The sequence below is a fragment of the Carcharhinus amblyrhynchos genome, chromosome 2 (genome assembly GCF_965287045.1).
Source record: "Carcharhinus amblyrhynchos chromosome 2, sCarAmb.v2.hapA, whole genome shotgun sequence".
Taxonomy (NCBI): Eukaryota; Metazoa; Chordata; class Chondrichthyes; order Carcharhiniformes; family Carcharhinidae; genus Carcharhinus; species Carcharhinus amblyrhynchos.
Genome location: NC_137325.1, coordinates 102,340,684 through 102,357,772, shown reverse-complemented (window position 1 = coordinate 102,357,772; position 17,089 = coordinate 102,340,684). Strand labels below are relative to the sequence as shown.

The following is a 17,089-nucleotide window of genomic DNA, read 5'->3' as shown; positions in this document are numbered from 1 at the left end:
AGTAACTGAATCATTTTATTATTTTAAAGACCTCCAGTGAGATCTTCTTTTGTCTCAATCTGCAACGTCGGAGAGGATGTGGATGGTGGGGGAATCTTTTGGATTGTGGTCCCTTGAGGCTGTGCTAGCCAGTTCAAGATGCAGGCTTGCTGTGGAGAAGTGGGTGACCATCTGCAGTGGAAAGTAGTCTTCCCTGATGTATAAATCCCCGGATATGCTGGAATTGTTGCATACATTAAGTACTTAAAAGTATGAGCTGGCTAGTGACAGTGACTTAAAACATTGTAGATTCTTGGAACTTTGGACTATACAAGGATCTACAGACCTGTAGATGATAAAAATGAGAGGTCATAGTAGTGAGTGACTCTATTTTACGTTTAGTGGGTAGGTAGGAGAAATTCATTCACGTAAAATGCAGTTTTACCTTGATTTCCCCAAAGGTAGGTAGTGCACAGGCCACTGCCTGCATGGTGGTATTCAGTAAAAGCCTATTCAAAGTTTTTATACAGCAAAACGATGTACAGTCTGACAGCTGCCCAGAGGATTGTGCACATTTAAAATGTTCGGTTTTACTACATGGTATGATTGTCCCATCTACTGGCAAATGTAGAGATCCCATTGTAATGTAGTGGTGAAACGGTGGTTAGTGCTGCTGTCTCTTGGCACCAGGGACCCAGTTTCAATCCTGGCCTCAGGTGTGGAGTTTGCACATGCTCCCCATGTCTGCGTGGGTTTCCTCCCACAGGCCAAAGGTGTGCAGGTTAAGTTGATTGGCTAAAATTGTCCCTTGGTGTCAGGGGGATTAACAGGGTAAATATGCAGGGTTACAGGGATAGGGCCTGGGTGGGATTGTTGTCAGTGCAAGCTCAATGGGCCAAATGATGCAGAAGGTTGTGATTCAAGCCGCCCCTAGATTGAGTACATAATCTTCAGTGCAGTATTGAGATGATGCTGCCTGCTTGTTCAGGTGGACGTAGAATACACCATGCCTGAAGAATGGCAGAGTTTTGGTGTCACAGCCGATAATGCCTCCTCAAACAGAAACATCAGTAACAGATTGTTCACATCACTTGCTGTTTGTCGGACCTTGATATCTGAATGTTCATTGTTGCATATGCTTACATAAGTGACAATACTATAAAAGCAATTCTTTTGCCTGAGTGATTTCAATGCCTTGAATATGTTCAAATATTTTCCATGTCATTGCAAAGTTCTTCCATCTCCTAATTCTGCATTAGAAATGTATCTATAGGATATATATCAGCACTAATCTGTTACTCAAATGGTGTAATAATAATGCTGTGCTTTTTAACTGCAGGGTTTGAGTTTTAATGCCAGCGCTGTTTTGCTGTACCTCCTAGCCTCAATTGTGGATGCGATTTCAATTAAACAAGCTGACGAAGGCACACACAACTACAACTGCTGGCTAGTTTCCACAGTAAGTCAATTTTGGATCTCCATACTTCCTCCTGTACTTGTACCCTGTTTTAGGGATAAATAAGAGCCAAATTGGTTAAAAAATCCGACTGTTGTTTCAAAACCTCATCACTGACAGCAATGCCCCCCCTGAAGACTTGTTCTTGACTCCAGGATCATTTGTGGATCTGGTGATCAATCAGGTGAATTAGCAGTAAGATTCCCAATAGAAAGATGGTCCCTTCTCCAATTATCCCTCTTAATGGCAGCTTCCTTGTCTGCGCAAATTATTTTCCTTCTCTGCCCCTACCACCCGCTCAGTTTAAATTGTATATGTTGTTGCAACTTCATAGGAGCAACTTAACACCAAAAAGGAGGGAATTTTAAAACTAAATTTTCACCTTACATGTATTTATTGTTCATAATCTTCATTTCTGTTTTTAAGACATCACATCTGAAAGGGGTAAAGAACAGCGCGACCAGAGCTCAGTTAGATTGAGTACAGGTTGCATAAACATAGCCCATATCTGTGCTGGGTCCATTGTTGTTTGTCATTTATATTAGCGATTTGGATGAGAATAAGTTTGCAGATGACACCAAGATTGGTGGCATAGTGGACAGTGAAGAAAGTTATCTCTGATTGCAACGGGATCTTGATCAATTTGGCCAGTGGACTGATGAATGGCAGATGAGTTTAATTTGGACAAATGCAAGGTGATGCATTTTGGTAGATTTGAACGAGGGTAGGACTTACTCCGTTAATGGTAGGGTGTTGGAGGGAGTTACAGAACGAGATCTGGCAGTACATGTTCATAGCTTCTCGAAAATGGAGTCACAGATGGACTGAGTGATGAAGAAGCCATTCAGCATGCTTGGTTTCATTGGTCAGAACATTGAATACAGGAGTTGGGACATCTTGTTGAAGTTGTACAAGACATTGGTAAGGCCACACTTGGAGTACTGTGTGCAATTCTGGTCATCCTATTATAGAAAGAATGTTATTGAACTGGAGAGGGTATAGAAAAGATTTATTAGGATGCTACTAGGACTTGATGGTTTGAGTTATAAGGAGAGGTTGGATAGACTGGGACTTCTTTCTCTGGAGCGTGGAATGCAGAGGGGTGATCATATCAAGATCTATGAAATAATGAGGGGCATAGCTCAGCTGAATAGTCAATATCTTTTCCCAAAGGTAGGGGAGTCTAAAACTAGAGGGCATGGGTTTAAGAGGAGAGGTACAAAAGGGTCCAGAAGGACAATTTCTTTTCAAGGGTGGTGAGTGTCTGGAACAAGTTACCAGAGGTGGTTGTAGAGGCAGGTTCAATTTTGTCCTTTTTAAAAAGTATTTAAATAATTACATGGGTAAAATGGATATGGGCCAAATTGGGATTAGCTTAGGGGTTTAAAAAAAAAGGCAGCATGGACAAGTTGGGTTGAACAGCCTGTTTCCATGCTGTAAACCCCTTTTGACTTCTATATTTCCTTGAGATTAGAAGGTTGAGTTGTGATCTGAATTTGATTAGATACTGTCAGGAAGCCATTTCCTGTGGTGGGGGAGATCAGAACAAGGGACATCGTCTTTAAAATGACTTGGTTCCAATTTAGTGATTTCGGGAAGCTTTTTTTCACATGTGGAAATCTGAAAATCCTCCATAAAATACTGCATGCTGGCAAAACTGAAAATGATCACAACTTTGATTTTTTTTGTAAGGCAAGAGCATCAAGGGACATGGAGCAAAAGGAAGGTAAATGGGGTCGAGATGCACGTTAATTAAGATCTAATTGAAGTTCAAATGATTAAGTGACCTATTCCTGTTGCTAAGCATTGAATTAATTAGCTGATCTGAGTTTAGTCAGATTGAGATGTTACAATTGTCCCTCAAATCCTTAGGACAACGAGGATGGGCAATAAATATTGCCAAACAGTGTTAATCATGTCTGAAAGATACATTTGAACAATTGAACTAGGGAGGAAATAGTCAGGGGGTTGTCTGCTGCTAGCAATAAGCACTGGTGCTAATGTCAGGTAAATAGAGACTCTGATTTAGCCTATGAGATCTCCCATGCTGAATAACCTGTGCTATTCACACCCTGGATTGATGGTGAAGAATGGTCACTTTTACAATAAACAAGAACATCGGGTGGGATTTTCCTACTCCCAGGAAGATTCCACGAAGGTAACCCGTCACAGCAGGTATCTTGGTGGAGTGACAGATGATCCAGAAGAATGCTGTGGTCATCAGCAGGACCAGAACACCTCACCTGCCACCTCTGGTGAGCTGTTTCTGTCACCAGAAAACATGCCACGAGTGGGAGTGCCTAAAAATCTCGTCCTTTGTAAAACTGTAAAGAGAGGTTTTGGCACTCAGTGATATCTCAGCGTGACTCGGTGCCTTCAAGACAATAGGGAAGAAAATTAGTTAAGAAAAGAAAAAAAAATTAGGTGATTTCAGTGAATGGGTTCAGCTATTGGCCTATCCTGCCTTCACACCCTCCCCTTCAAATTGGTAAAGCTGCCACTGGTGAGCTGGTTCAATGAAACAAAGACCAGAGACTAGATTGTCAAGCCTGGAATGTAATGAGGTCAAGGAACAGATTTTTTTCAGTACAAATTAACCATTGCCTTTCTAAACTGTAGGTAGACCATGTGCTGTCTTGAGCCAGACTTGCAATGTTCTGGCATTTCAGTTCATTTTTGTAATATTTTTACATATCTCGTTTGTCATGTTTTTTAATTGTTATTTTGTGGGAAGCTTACAAGGTCAGCGTTTGCTGTTCGTAAGTAATTGCTCAAAGGTGGTGGTGAGCTGCTTTCTTGAATCATGTCAGTCCATTTGATATAGGTACACTCTGCTATTAGAGCATTCCAAGATATTGATCCAGTGACAGTGAAGGAACGATGAAATAGTTTCAAGTCCAGGATTGTGTGTGACTTGGAGGGAAACTTGCAGATACTACTGTTCCCACACATCTGCTGCCCTTGTTCTTTGGGTTTGGAAGGTGCTATTGAAGAAGCCTTGAGTTGCTACATCTTGTAAATGGTACACGCTGCTGCCTCTGTGCATCGGCGGCAGAGGCAGTGAATGTTCAAGGTGGTGAATGGGGTGCCAATCAAGTGGGCTATTTTGTTGTGGATGGTGTTGAGCTTCTTGGGTGTCGGAGCTGCATACTTATCCAGGCAAGTGGAGAGTATTCCAGCACATTCCTGACTTGTGCATTATAGATGATGAGGCTTTGAGTTAGTTGTTGCAGAATTTCCACCAATACCAAGATGCATGACAAACTGTATTTTGATAGGATGAAGTGAATTAAAAGTACGTTTTCTTTTATTTTACAGATTTTTGCTTTCATAGTCACGCTCTGTTACTCTGGCAATGCATATTTTAGCTTTCAAACTTGGAGATCAAGGGACCAAGGAGCATGAGCTATTATTCCAAAGGTTGGAAACTGGTGAACACTAGGTGTGAACAAAGGAATTGTGAATAACCGCTATAATTAATATATATGCTGTACTAATGTGACTGCTAACTTGGATCAGTTTCATTTTATTTATAGTTGTAGAATGGTTTAAGGTATTACCATAATAGTTGTGTCAGATTGTGAACATTGGCATTTGAGTCTTATTCCTCTTCACCTTTCATCACTTCCTCCTCCTCTTCTGGGACATTGACTATCTTCACTGGGATACAGTTGCGTAGAGAGATTTTCCTATTGATATCTCATCTGGCCCATTGACAGTGGGAAGCATCTTAATTGTATATCACCTAGTCCATAGTCAATATGCACATTTCCAGTAGGAGTTTCCAAATGACAGTCTGAGGGAGAAGGTAAATTATTTTTCCTCTTCCTAACCAAGAGGTTCTATGGCCAATTGTAACATCTCTCTACTCCTGTACCAGCAAGAACTGCAAGCACAGTGTAGACTGGAGTCTAAGCTGGGATCTTCACATCACAGATGCTGAAAGTACCACTGGACCATGAGGTTTATTTGTCTTTTTTTATGCAGGAAAGATTTTATTCAATGAATTTGACCACCTTGTTAAAACTGGAATGGATTTGTGTTTTGTGCTAATCTGTTACAAAATTAACTAAACAGGAAAGCTTTGTCATGTATCATTGCCTTTAAAGTGATAATGAACTCATTATGTAGCAGAAAATAACGCTTGCCATGTTATTTACAAACTGCAGTAAAATTATCAATTGAAATGACTGTCAGTAGTAATAGTGCAGTAAGTGGCAGCAGTCTTTTAATTAAGTGGTTATTCAAATACTTTTAAATAAACACACATCACTTAATAAAGTGCATAAGGTGCCCATCTTTATTCATATACCAAGCAGAGAAAACTTTAACAATCAAATGTTACTATGAACATTTCCCTGATGGCTGTGAAATAGCGAAAAATGTTTCATTTGTATGTGGATGTTTACTTTGATCTTGAATATAGCAAGTTTATAAAACAGGAAGTTGGTCCTGTCAACCTTTTTAAATTAATTGCCAATATTATAATGCTGCCATGTTTACTGTACAGTGTCCTGTTTTCCTTTGTGTGGAGATTAAATAAATATTTTCAGTGTATATGTTTCACTATTTACTTTAACCAGGATGCTGGTTCTAATGTAAATTATCTAAAAAGAGGTGAAGTTTGTGATGGGGAATGAAGACAATGGGTGGGATTTTCCAGCTGTTCCCGCCAGTGGGATCTTCTGATCAGGCGAAGGACGACTGCCCATGTGGGCTCTCTAATGGAGAGGGAGCAAATAATGGGAAACCTGTTGCCAGTGTTGGAACCAGATGAACCCATTACTAGCCAATAGTCGGTCACTTTTGTCACCAAAAAACATGCTGGGGGGGGAAGGGGCATGGAAATTTCCTGCCCAATGTCTTTCCCACATTAGCCAGAGGACATTTCTGCTCATCTAGTACAGGATAGCAGACAAGATGTCTGACAACTTAAACCCTCCATTTCTTTAAGAAAAGTGTTGGTCAGGCAGAATTGGATATCAGCACGTGTGGAACCGGATGTTGTGTTGCCAAGGAGTAGCACATAGATGAAAAAAACAAGGGGGTCTAAGGAAAGGTCCTTGGGAGCACCAGAAGTACCAGTGATGAAGCAGGTCATTCTCTGGCTATGAATGGAAAGAGGCAAATGTAGTCCCACTTTTGGGGGAGACAATAGAGAGATATTGATTTCATCTCCTCCTCCAATGTCTGCAAGAAGGGTGACAATCCACTGAATATCATTTATAACTTTGGGAAGAGCTGTTTGGGTCCTGTACCAGCCATCTCTCCGTCAGGATTCCTATGTAATATGTATATGCCTCACCTCACCCTCAGATACACAGCAATGCTGCAAGCCTCAACTAGACTTCACAACTTACGCACACTGCCAGTTATTTGACCATGACCTATCACAGCATCAAACATGGCACTCAATGACCCACTTTCCCCTGTCTTACAGAAGAAGGTGGTGCACACAGAAAGCATAAGGACTAACTGGGGCTGCAGAGAGATACCTTTTGTTCAAACAACCCTCCCCAGGATGGAAATTGTGCTTGTCATTACAGGAACGGCTCTTGCTGACGCAGGAGCTGGCAACAAGGCTAAAAACAATAACGATGATGGTATCCTCATAACCAATCCTCCTTAGCTCACCCACTTTCTCCTCACCCACTACATGCACTGATTTCAAAGCTGTGTAAGTATGCATCTCTTCCTTACAACCCCACTCCTCACCATAATCCTACCTGCACCGTCCTCATTTTAGATACAGAAGAATTGCAATCAGGCCAGGCATGGGACTGATAGCAAGTAGAGAATGATATTGAAGAGTCACTGTCATTTCATCTCATTCTCAGCCACCAGCCCAAATACTGATACACTGCATATCTTTGTGGATAGCTTAGAGGTGGCATCTGTACATTGAGGGAAATTGGGTTTAAGTGGAGTTTAATGCCAAAGGCCAAGGTCACATGAGTTCTGCTGCAAAATACTTAATTGAGGACTTTGGGGCCATCTAGAGAACAAAGCTGATAATTATACATGATGACCTGCTTGATGTGTTACCAGGGCAACCAGAAAGCCTGCATTCAATGTCAAGGAGCATGAAAGAGCCCAACACCACCTTGACACAGGGCTTTACATCCATCCTTTGCAATGTGGAAATGATGGCAAACTCCATAGCCTAGTTATGAACTGAATCATGATGTAGCATCCAATGATTGATGTCTCTGTTTCCATTGTAGTACATGCAACTTCCACCAATGAGTGCTGCAATGGAAGCTCAGACTGAAGTAATGTAAGCTCAGCTTTGCAGCCATCACCACTGTGGCTACCAGTGTTTAAAGTGGCCTGGGAAGTTATGAGCAGTTCAGGAATTTACCCACTAATAATTTACTATGATTGCTGAGAAACTGCCATGGAGGAGTGATAGTGACTCCATGACTTCATAACACCAGTGTATTTAAATAGAGAGAGGCTGCAGATCGCTTAAGTACAGAGGGATCTGGGTGACATAATTAGAGAACATGGAGAAAGAACAACTTAATGGGGATGTGTAAAGAGACAAAGACAAGGAAAGGAAGTGTGGATCAAAGTGACACTGAGGGGTTATAATCCAGAATTCCCTGGTAGTTTGAATGCGATTAGATGAAGTCACATGAAGATCAACAACATTTTGGATTTTATAAACAGAGGAACGGTGGGCTCTTCAATTGAGGGTGGGAACAGTGACAGGCATGAGTTTAAACCAGCCCTTATATCAGTGTCCCACTTTCCCAACATGGAACTGGTATGCTCTAAGCTTAAAAAAATTTAAAGTTTATTTATGTCACAAGTAGCCTTACATTAACACTGCAGTTAAGTTAAAATGAAAATTCCCTAGTCACTACACTCCAGCACCTGTTCCAATACAGAGGGAAAATTTAGCATAGCCAATCCACCTAATCAACATATCTTTCGGATTGTGGGAGGAAACTCGAACACCTGGAGGAAACCCACGCAGACACAGGGGGAACATGCAAACTCCATACAGACAGTGACCCAAACCGGGAATCAAACCCAGGTCCTTGACAGCAGTGCTGACGACTGTGCCATCATGCTGCTCCACTTAACAAATCAGTTTAGGCACTTAATGAACATATCTGTTTGTTAAATGCTCATCCAGAATTTTCATTCTGAGACACAAGATCCACAGGACCAAACCACAGAGGGAGTGGAAGGTGGAACCAATGTGCGAAACCAACTAGCACTGTGGGATAGCATCAAAAGGCTGGTATTAGTTAGAAAACACCTCAATCTCAGACAAGCAATTACACAGAATCTAGACAAATAACAGTCATTTCTCCTCACCATTGACGAGGGCATTTTGGGGAGTGGGTGTCCTTGATGGGATGGTATTTATGGGCTTCACACATTCATGTGTGGAGAGGGCTCAGAGAGCACATTTCAACATAAAGGCAGGAGGATGTGGAGTTAATTTTAAGAAATGGTTGGCTACTCGGAATCCCTACATTTCAGAAGGAGGCCACTTAGCCCATCAAATCTGCACCAACTCTCTCTGACAGAGTACCCTACTGAGGTCCTTTCCCCCATCCTATCTCTGCAATCCCACACATCAGTCATGGCTAATCAATTACATAATTGATCACACTGTATATTGTGGCTTGGAAAGAGTCAATAAGCAGCAGCTTTGACAGAATAAGTTGTGCAGCAAGTGCCTGCGGTTTACAAAAGAGCAGAAATTACAGGGGAGAGAACAGACACCATCTCCCATCCATGACTGCCACTTTTTTGGTGGGTCCGGCCAGGAGATGCACATCTGCGGCTTTGAACAGGGATTTGCACATGCACCGGAGATGCAAACACATGTCCCAGAGCCAGCAAACAGTCATCGGCTAGACCACACTAAAAACTGGTGGGAAGGCAGGTAAGTCGCTTAAATCTTTTTAAAATCTATTTTAATTATGTAGATTTGCTCATTTCAAATCCTGATCGAATCTCCCACCCTGCCAGGAGTATTTCATTCCAGCAGAATTCAGACTAGCTCCCCACATTCAGAGAGATAGTGGGAAACCCTGCCAGAATGAAGGGGGGCAATCAGGAACCCCTAGAGGGTCAGGTGACAGGGGGTGGTGCCCCTGGGCATGGGCACCCTGGCAGTACCAGCCTGTGCCCCCAGCACTGCCTAAGGGGCAAAGTACCCATGCCCAGGGGGCACCTTGGCACTGGCTATCAGGCATGGAGCAATGCCAAGAGGGTAGGATCTATTGGTGAGGGTGTGGGGATCCCGCTGCCACTTTGCATTGGGATTGGTCTGGAAGGGAGGGAAGGCAGTGATTTTGGCAGGCTGGGATGGAGGGTGGTCTGCCTCCAGGGGAGGGTCAATGTGGGGGGTGGGGGGTGTTGCCACTGCTGGGGGGTGATGCCTGGATATTGGGGCGCTGGAGGACAGGGAGGTCAGGCTGGCCTGGGAATTGTTGGGGGGGCCACGATCAGGCTGTTGGGAGGGGGGAGCTGGAGGGGCAGCACTGCGGGGTTCCTGGGCTGGCCAGTGATCGGGCTGGCCAGTAAATGGGAGTTTGACGGTTTAGGGCCACTGTGCATGCGTATAGCTCCAGAGCTGTCAAACTCTTGCATGGATAGGCCCTGCCCCCAGTTTTTTTAATGATATTCACAACTGGGACCTCTTCAGTGCACAGAGTGCGGAGATTCAGCTGAGAGGCTAAACTGTCAGAACTGTTGTGTTCTAGAACAGTTTTCCCACCAATTCAGCAATTTCACCCCCCCCACTCCCCCGCCCCCCACTCCCAAGTGTCAACCTGCACCTAAGTCTGAACCAGAATGCAAGAGCTGTCATACGCTAGTCAAGTCCCACCCTTTGATAAATATTCATCTACAACTTAAATATTTCCTGAGTTACTTCACTAAACTGTTTCCTATTGCCCAAATGGTTAAAGTCTCAAATGAACACAATTAGAAATTAAGTACAAATAATAGCTAGAACGTACAGACTATTCTAATGATTTAGCTGGATGGAGGATACTCTGGTGGCCTAGATACATGGCATCCTCAAAAAGTAACAAGTGATTAATTGGTCATTTGTTGTCTGTAGGTCTTTGAGGAACCACGTTGCCTGTTACAATGTACCAATGTAACAACAGTTACTGCATTTCAAAAGTAATTTCCGGAAATACATTGGAATGTCTTGACAAGTGAGATGACAGGATGAATGTAAGTTCTTTCTTACTAAGCCAGATCTGTTTATACCAGGAACACATTACATGGCTGAGTTGAAGTGTAACAAATTTTACTTGCCCAATGGAAGAAAGTGAGATGGCTTCAGAGACCTATCACTAATATCACGCTAATGTTACAACATTTCTGATAATCTTGTAATGATATTAATTGTATTAAGTATCACTGCTTCTGAAAAAGTTAACTGATACTTAATATCAGTCAGTATAATGTAAATCATCACGTACAACAGTATTCTAATTGTATCACAATATTTCAGACAGTCAGGTTTTATTTATTTGTATAACTTCCATGTACAAGCAAGCACAGTCTATATTTAACAAATCACTGACAGTCTTCCCATGTTAATGCTGCTCCTTGGTCAACATGAGCATAAAATCATAACATTTCTTTCCTTGGATAACAGGATAGCTCTGCCATTTTAGCAATTTTAATGTCCACTGGGATGACTTTTAAAAATGTATTTGTTCATGGGATGTGTTGCTGACTAGGCCAGTATTTAATGCCCATCCTTAATTGCCCTGAGCAGGTAGTGGTGAGCCACCTTCTTAAACCACTGCAGCTTATCAAAATTCGCTGGACTCTGGGGAAGTGCTGGAAGATTGGAAAACGGCTAATGTTACGCCGCTGTTTAAAAAAGGTAGCAGACAAAAGGCAGGGAATTATAGGCTGGTTAGTTTAACGTCTGTAGTCGGAAAAATGCTTGAATCTGTCATCAAAGAAGAAATAGCGAGGCACCTAGAAAAGAACAGTTTGATCAAGCAGACGCAGCACGGATTCGTTAAGGGGAAGTTGTGTTTAACGAATTTATTGGATTTCTATGAGGATGTGACTAGTGCGGTAGACAGAGGGGAACTGGTGGATGTGGTGTTTTTAGATTTCCAAAAGGCGTTTGATAAGGTGCCTCACAAAAGGTTGCTGCAAAAGGTTAGGGTGCACGGAGTTGGGGATAAGATGTTAGTGTGGATAGAGGATTGGTTGTCTAATAGGAAGCAGAGAGTCGGAATTAATGGGTGCTATTCTGGTTGGCCATTGGTGACGAGTGGAGTGCTGCAGGGATCGGTGCTGGGGCCTCAACTGTTTACCATTTATGTAGATGATCTGGAGGAGAGGGCTGAGTGTAGGTTAACGAAATTTGCTGATGACACGAAGATGAGTGGAAAAGCAAATTGCGTGGAAGGTGTGGAAAATCTGCAGAGAGATCTGGATAGGCTGAGTGAGGACCTGGCAGATGGAGTATAACGTTAGCAAGTGTGGGGTTATCCACTTTGGTAGAAATAATAGTAGGAGGCATTATTTAAAAGGCGAAAAGCTGCAGCATGCTACGGTGCAGAGGGACCTGGGGGTCCTTGTGCACGAATTGCAAAAACCCAGTCTGCAGGTGCAGCAGGTGATCAAGAAGGCGAATGGAATGTTGGCCTTTATAGCAAGGGGGATAGAATATAAAAGTAGGGAGATCTTGCTGCAACTGTACAGGGTACTGGTGAGGCCGCAACTGGAGTACTGTGTGCAGTTTTGGTCGCTGCATTTGCGGAAGGATATATTGGCCTTGGAGGGAGTGCAGAGAAGGTTCACTAGGCTGATACCAGAGATGAGGGGGTTAGCCTATGAGGAGAGATTGAATAGAGTGAGTCTGTACTCATTGGAGTTTAGAAGGCTGAGGGGGGATCTTATAGACATATAAGATAATGAAGGGGATAGATAGGGTAGAGGTAGAGAGATTCTTCCCGCTTAGAAAGGATAGCAGAACTAGAGGGCACAGCCTCAAAATGGCAGGGGGTGGGGGGGGTTGCAATTTAGATCAGAGTTGAGGAGGAACTTCTTCACTCAAAGGGTGGTGAGTCTCTGGAATTCTCTGCCCGTTGAAGTGGTGGAGGCTACCTCGCTGAATATATTTAAGTCACGGGTAGATGGGTTTCTGATAGACAAGGGAATTAAGGGTTTTGGGGGCGAAAGCGGGAAAGTGGAACTGATCCACTTCAGATCAGCCATGATCTTATTGAATGATGGAGCAGGCTCGAAGGGCTAGATGGCCTTCTCCTGCCCCTATTTCTTATGTTCATGTGTTACAGGTACACTCACAGTGCTGTTAGGAAGGGAGCTCCAAGGATTTTGAACCAGTGATAATGAAGGAATGGTGATACAACTGCAAGTCAAGATAGTGGGTGACTTACAGGGGAACTAGAAGGTAAGTAGTGATGTCCTCATGCATCTGACTTAACTTGTGGCGTTGTCTTCAGTGAATCCGGATAATCACTATTATTTGATTTTTGTTTCCATCTTTGGTTTAATGTGTACTTTGCCTCTGGCTGTTCTATCGCTCTGTTTAGCTTTGCTATTTAATTAGCTGTTGAAATATACTTACTTTCACTACTTCTATATTGATGTAAAACAACTTATGACAATATACAGGCCAGAATTTTGCTCAGGTGGGTGTGTGCCTGATCAGAAAGCACGTAAAATTACACAGGATGACATCGGGCATGCATCCCACTATCATCGCACCCTTGCATGATTGTCAGAGGGCGCCAACTGAACTATCAAGAAGCCAATTTAAATTAATTTAACAACAGTTGACTGGGATTTTATGTTGTGCTTCTGCTTTTATGGTTGGCAGGTGGGCTGATTAGCAAGACAGCCTTTACGATTGAGCTGCAACCTCAATTTGGGAAGGGGGTGGGGGGAGGAGGAGGAGGGGATGAAAGTCAAGACTCAAATACAGTCTGTTGACTGAGGTCTTTGTATGATTGTGCTGGTGAGGCACTCGTAGAATAGTTTTTCCACTGATGTTTGTTTTTAAGGCTCAGAGTTCTCTTGGACAGCTCCACAACTGCTATAAACCTGAGGGACTACATTGGAAACACCAGCCTGCACCAAGTGCATAAAATTCAGGTCATGATCTTGCTTAATACTTATTTTATATTTGTATACCATCTCTAAACTTGCAAATAAGAAATTAAGGATAACATTTTGACTGCCAAAGCCTGCAGACCTTCAGGTAACAGCTGAGAAGAGACAACTACGTTGGTCCTAATTAACTGCTAATTCCATAAACACATCAACTAAGCATGTTGAGAAACCTCATACATTGGCAGTTTGACCCTCTTAATGGAACACTGAGTGCTGGCAGATGGTGGCTTTGTATTTCTTTAGCTTGCAGCCGCTATTGCCTCCTATCTACTTCCGCCCCCTCCAAATGGTTGATAGCAACATTACTCCAAAGTATTCAGTCAAATTATGATCACTTTATTCAGTTGGTAACAGTCTTAACTCTGGGTCAGAAGGTTCTATTTGAAGTGGATAAGCTATGTTGACACTTGAGTACAGTACTGAGACTGTGCTGCATTGTTGATTGTTTTCCTTAACACAAGATGATAAGCTTTTATTTGCTTGTTTTAGTGGTTTGGGAGAAGTTTAAAGATCCTGTGATGCTCAGACGGAGTCCTTCTAAGGTCCTAGACAACAAGCATCCTTTGTCCAATGCCATGAAAATACAAACTGACCAAGCATTTCATGGATGTTGTGGAATACTCATGACACTGAACTGAAATGTCAGCCTTCTTAGATTATTCAATCAAATCTTTGAGTAAGCCAAGGACATATTCTTACTTAAAAGTCATGAGTACTAAGCCAAGTTGATGTCGTATTCATCACTGATAATACTATGGTGATGGGCATTACAACACAATACAAACATTAACCTGTTGGAAACATTAAATTCCAGGCAGGATAGATTTAATAATAAAGAAAATTAAAGTGGATAGCTGCAGTTGAAAGGTCAGCATTGGGAAGTGTGCTAGTGGGCTGACTGACCTCCTTTTGTGCATTGATTTCTACCAGCAACACTAACTAATTATGGCAAACTTGAGTTGAATTCTAAAAAGGCTTTGGCCAATCTCAATTTTTTGAAGATAAGTAATGGAAATAAAGTGAATGTAGTTTATATGGATTTTCAAAAAACATATAATAAGGTAACCTTAAGAGGCCCATTAAAGGAAAAGTGACCAGGTGGATAGACAGATGTTAGGAGGACAAAAAGTAAAAGACAAGGGTAAAATAAAGTGTCTCTTCAGCTCAGTTTGTTACTTTTGAGCTTAGAAGATTTGAGATCTGTCTAATTGAATCAATTAAAATAAAGAGATATGGAAGGGTAGATGGAGAGATAATATTTTCTGTGTTGGGGAAAAACAGGAGAAGAAATCTTAAAAGTAAGCTAAATCATTGAGGACTGAACTGGGGCTCAGAGATCAACAATGATGCAATTAAATAGAAGGGGCTGACTGGTCTACTCCTATACTGATGAAACATATGTTCAGAGGTTTGTCACGGGGTTGGTGGGGGAGGGGGGAGGGGGGAGGGCTACTCTTACTTACCATGTATATTAATATTAAGAATTGAAGGAACTATTAGAATTCAGTTGACACTAAATTACTTGAGATGGCAAATTGTAACAAAGATTTTGAAAGCCTGCAGGAGGACGTGGATTAGGTATCCAGATGGACAACTGGTGGCCGATGGCATTTTGTCATTGTAGAATATATGAAATGATAAATCCTGGAAAAATAAGGATCTGAAATACACTGCAAACAGTATTGCAGGAGCTGAGTGTCTTCAGTGTTCAGCTACATGAGCCAATTAACAGCATAAAATGGCATTTTGCCTGCACTACTCAATAGCTTTTGAGTAAGATTATCTAGCCCCAGCCAAGTATTGTTCTCATTGAAACCAGATAACATTAGAATGTCTAGGCTCACTTCGAGTTCTAGTTTATACATGCTGTCTGTACCCTGCATTATTGCCACTTTCACACAATTACACAAACACTCCAGCAAATAAAAAATATTGAATATGTAGAGTTTAGAACATTCCCAGCAACAACTCACAGCCTGAAGAAATGAGACTTGAGTTCAATACTTTGAGAAAAAGAGTTTGATAATCATTAACAATTATCACAGTTTTTAAAAAAGAGGCAACATACTGTGGATGCTGCAATCTATTCTCTCCCCACGAATACTGTCAGGCCTGCTGAATTCTTCCAGTATTTTCTGTTTCTGTTAAAAAAAAGGCCTGGCGTCCTGCATTACAATAAGAAGTCTCACAACACCAGACTAAAGTCCAACAGATTTATTTGGTAGCACAAGCTTTTGGCGTGTCGCTCCTTCTTCAGCTGAGTGAGGAGTTGCGTTCACAAAGAGGGCATATAAAGACACAAGCTCAATTTACCAGATAATGATTCAAATACGAGTCTTTGCAGATAATCATGTCTTAAAGGTACAGACAATGTGAGTGTAGAGAGGGTTAAGCACAGTCCTGCATTACAATAGTGCACACCTCAGAAAGTACTTCATTGCTTTAAGACAATGTCCGGTGCTCGGAAAAAGCACCTTTTGATACATGTCTTTTCTTTGGGTTAACCTGCAGCCATGTGTCATAGAGTTAAGGCACTGCGGTTTGCTCAGAGGTCTACACCCATCTGTCTACGTGCCGATACAGTAGATATGACTTGCTCTTGGAAAGTGACTTTTTTTTAAGGCTGAATAATACATATATTTTTTTAAAAGTTACTTGAAGTTCAAGCGGTGCACTGAAACACATAATGGACGGAGTAACATAACACCAGAGACAGGTAAAGGAGAAAGTTTGGTGGAAAAGAAGCTCGTTTTGAACACGTTCACCCTCTTGACAGTTGAAAAGCCACATCGTGAGGTTGTCTGTCAGCAGCCAATCAGTAGCTGGATGCAGCTGCCAATCATGTGGAAGGGCGGGTATGGGCGGCAGAGAGAGAGAGAGTGTGTGTGTGTGTATACACAGGGAACAGGCAACTCTCAGTTACTGTGCAGGGAACAGGCGGAGCTGATTGACTAAATGAGGATGGCGGAGACAACAACAAGCACCAGAAGTGGCGGCATCATAGACCAAAACTATGCCAAGTCCTTTTCTGGAATTTTGAAGATTGCACAAGCGGTAGGCATCGCCCGTTTTTATCTCTGACCCGCGCCCTCTTGCAACGCTTTTTTTTCTACTGAAATGATGTATCTGTGACTGCCCTTTCTCCAGGACTGGAGAGAAATATCCTAATGTTACTTATTTATCTTGTTCTGTCAAATTCCGAAGCTTAAAAAAATGAGGTTTTAGGGGGAACAAGTTTACAAATCGAGTCAAAATTTTGCGTTTCCAACAGAGAGAAGAGTTGTGGTGGCTCTGATTGATGCAGGAGTATATTTTTCCCCCGAGTAAATAATGTCATTTCCTTGCTTCCGTAAGTTTTGGTTTGGCGAAGTAATCCTGCTGGAGGATTAATCTGGTTCGTGATATTTGTGGGGAAATGAAACTTTTTCTCCTCATGCCAGCTCTTATTTCAGGTTTCCCGCTTTGTTCCTCTGAACTTGGTCGTGAATACCGGAACCGGCCTGGCCATCG

General features: G+C 42.2%; 2 protein-coding genes across 4 annotated transcripts in view; both read left to right on the top strand.

Annotated features, from left to right (window-relative positions):
• The window catches only part of cmtm8b (CKLF-like MARVEL transmembrane domain containing 8b), a 55,110-nt gene extending 49,147 nt beyond the window's left edge, over positions 1–5,963 (top strand). For 2 of the 3 annotated variants that reach the window (XM_080210040.1, XM_080210023.1), the window contains exons 3-4: positions 1,319–1,438; positions 4,754–5,963. In XM_080210040.1, the coding sequence (XP_080066166.1) occupies positions 1,319–1,438; positions 4,754–4,840 (207 nt within the window). In that variant the 3' untranslated portion in view covers positions 4,841–5,963. Of the gene's footprint in view, positions 1–1,318; positions 1,439–3,127; positions 3,162–4,753 lie in introns of all 3 variants that reach the window. The other variant, XM_080210032.1, reaches the window with a different exon arrangement.
• Positions 5,964–16,456: 10,493 nt separating this feature from the next.
• Positions 16,457–17,089, top strand: part of cmtm7 (CKLF-like MARVEL transmembrane domain containing 7) — a 34,013-nt gene continuing 33,380 nt past the window's right edge. Inside the window, exon 1 of the mRNA XM_080217037.1 lies at positions 16,457–16,633. Within this exon, the coding sequence (XP_080073163.1) occupies positions 16,535–16,633 (99 nt within the window). The 5' untranslated portion in view covers positions 16,457–16,534. The remainder of the gene's footprint in view (positions 16,634–17,089) is intronic.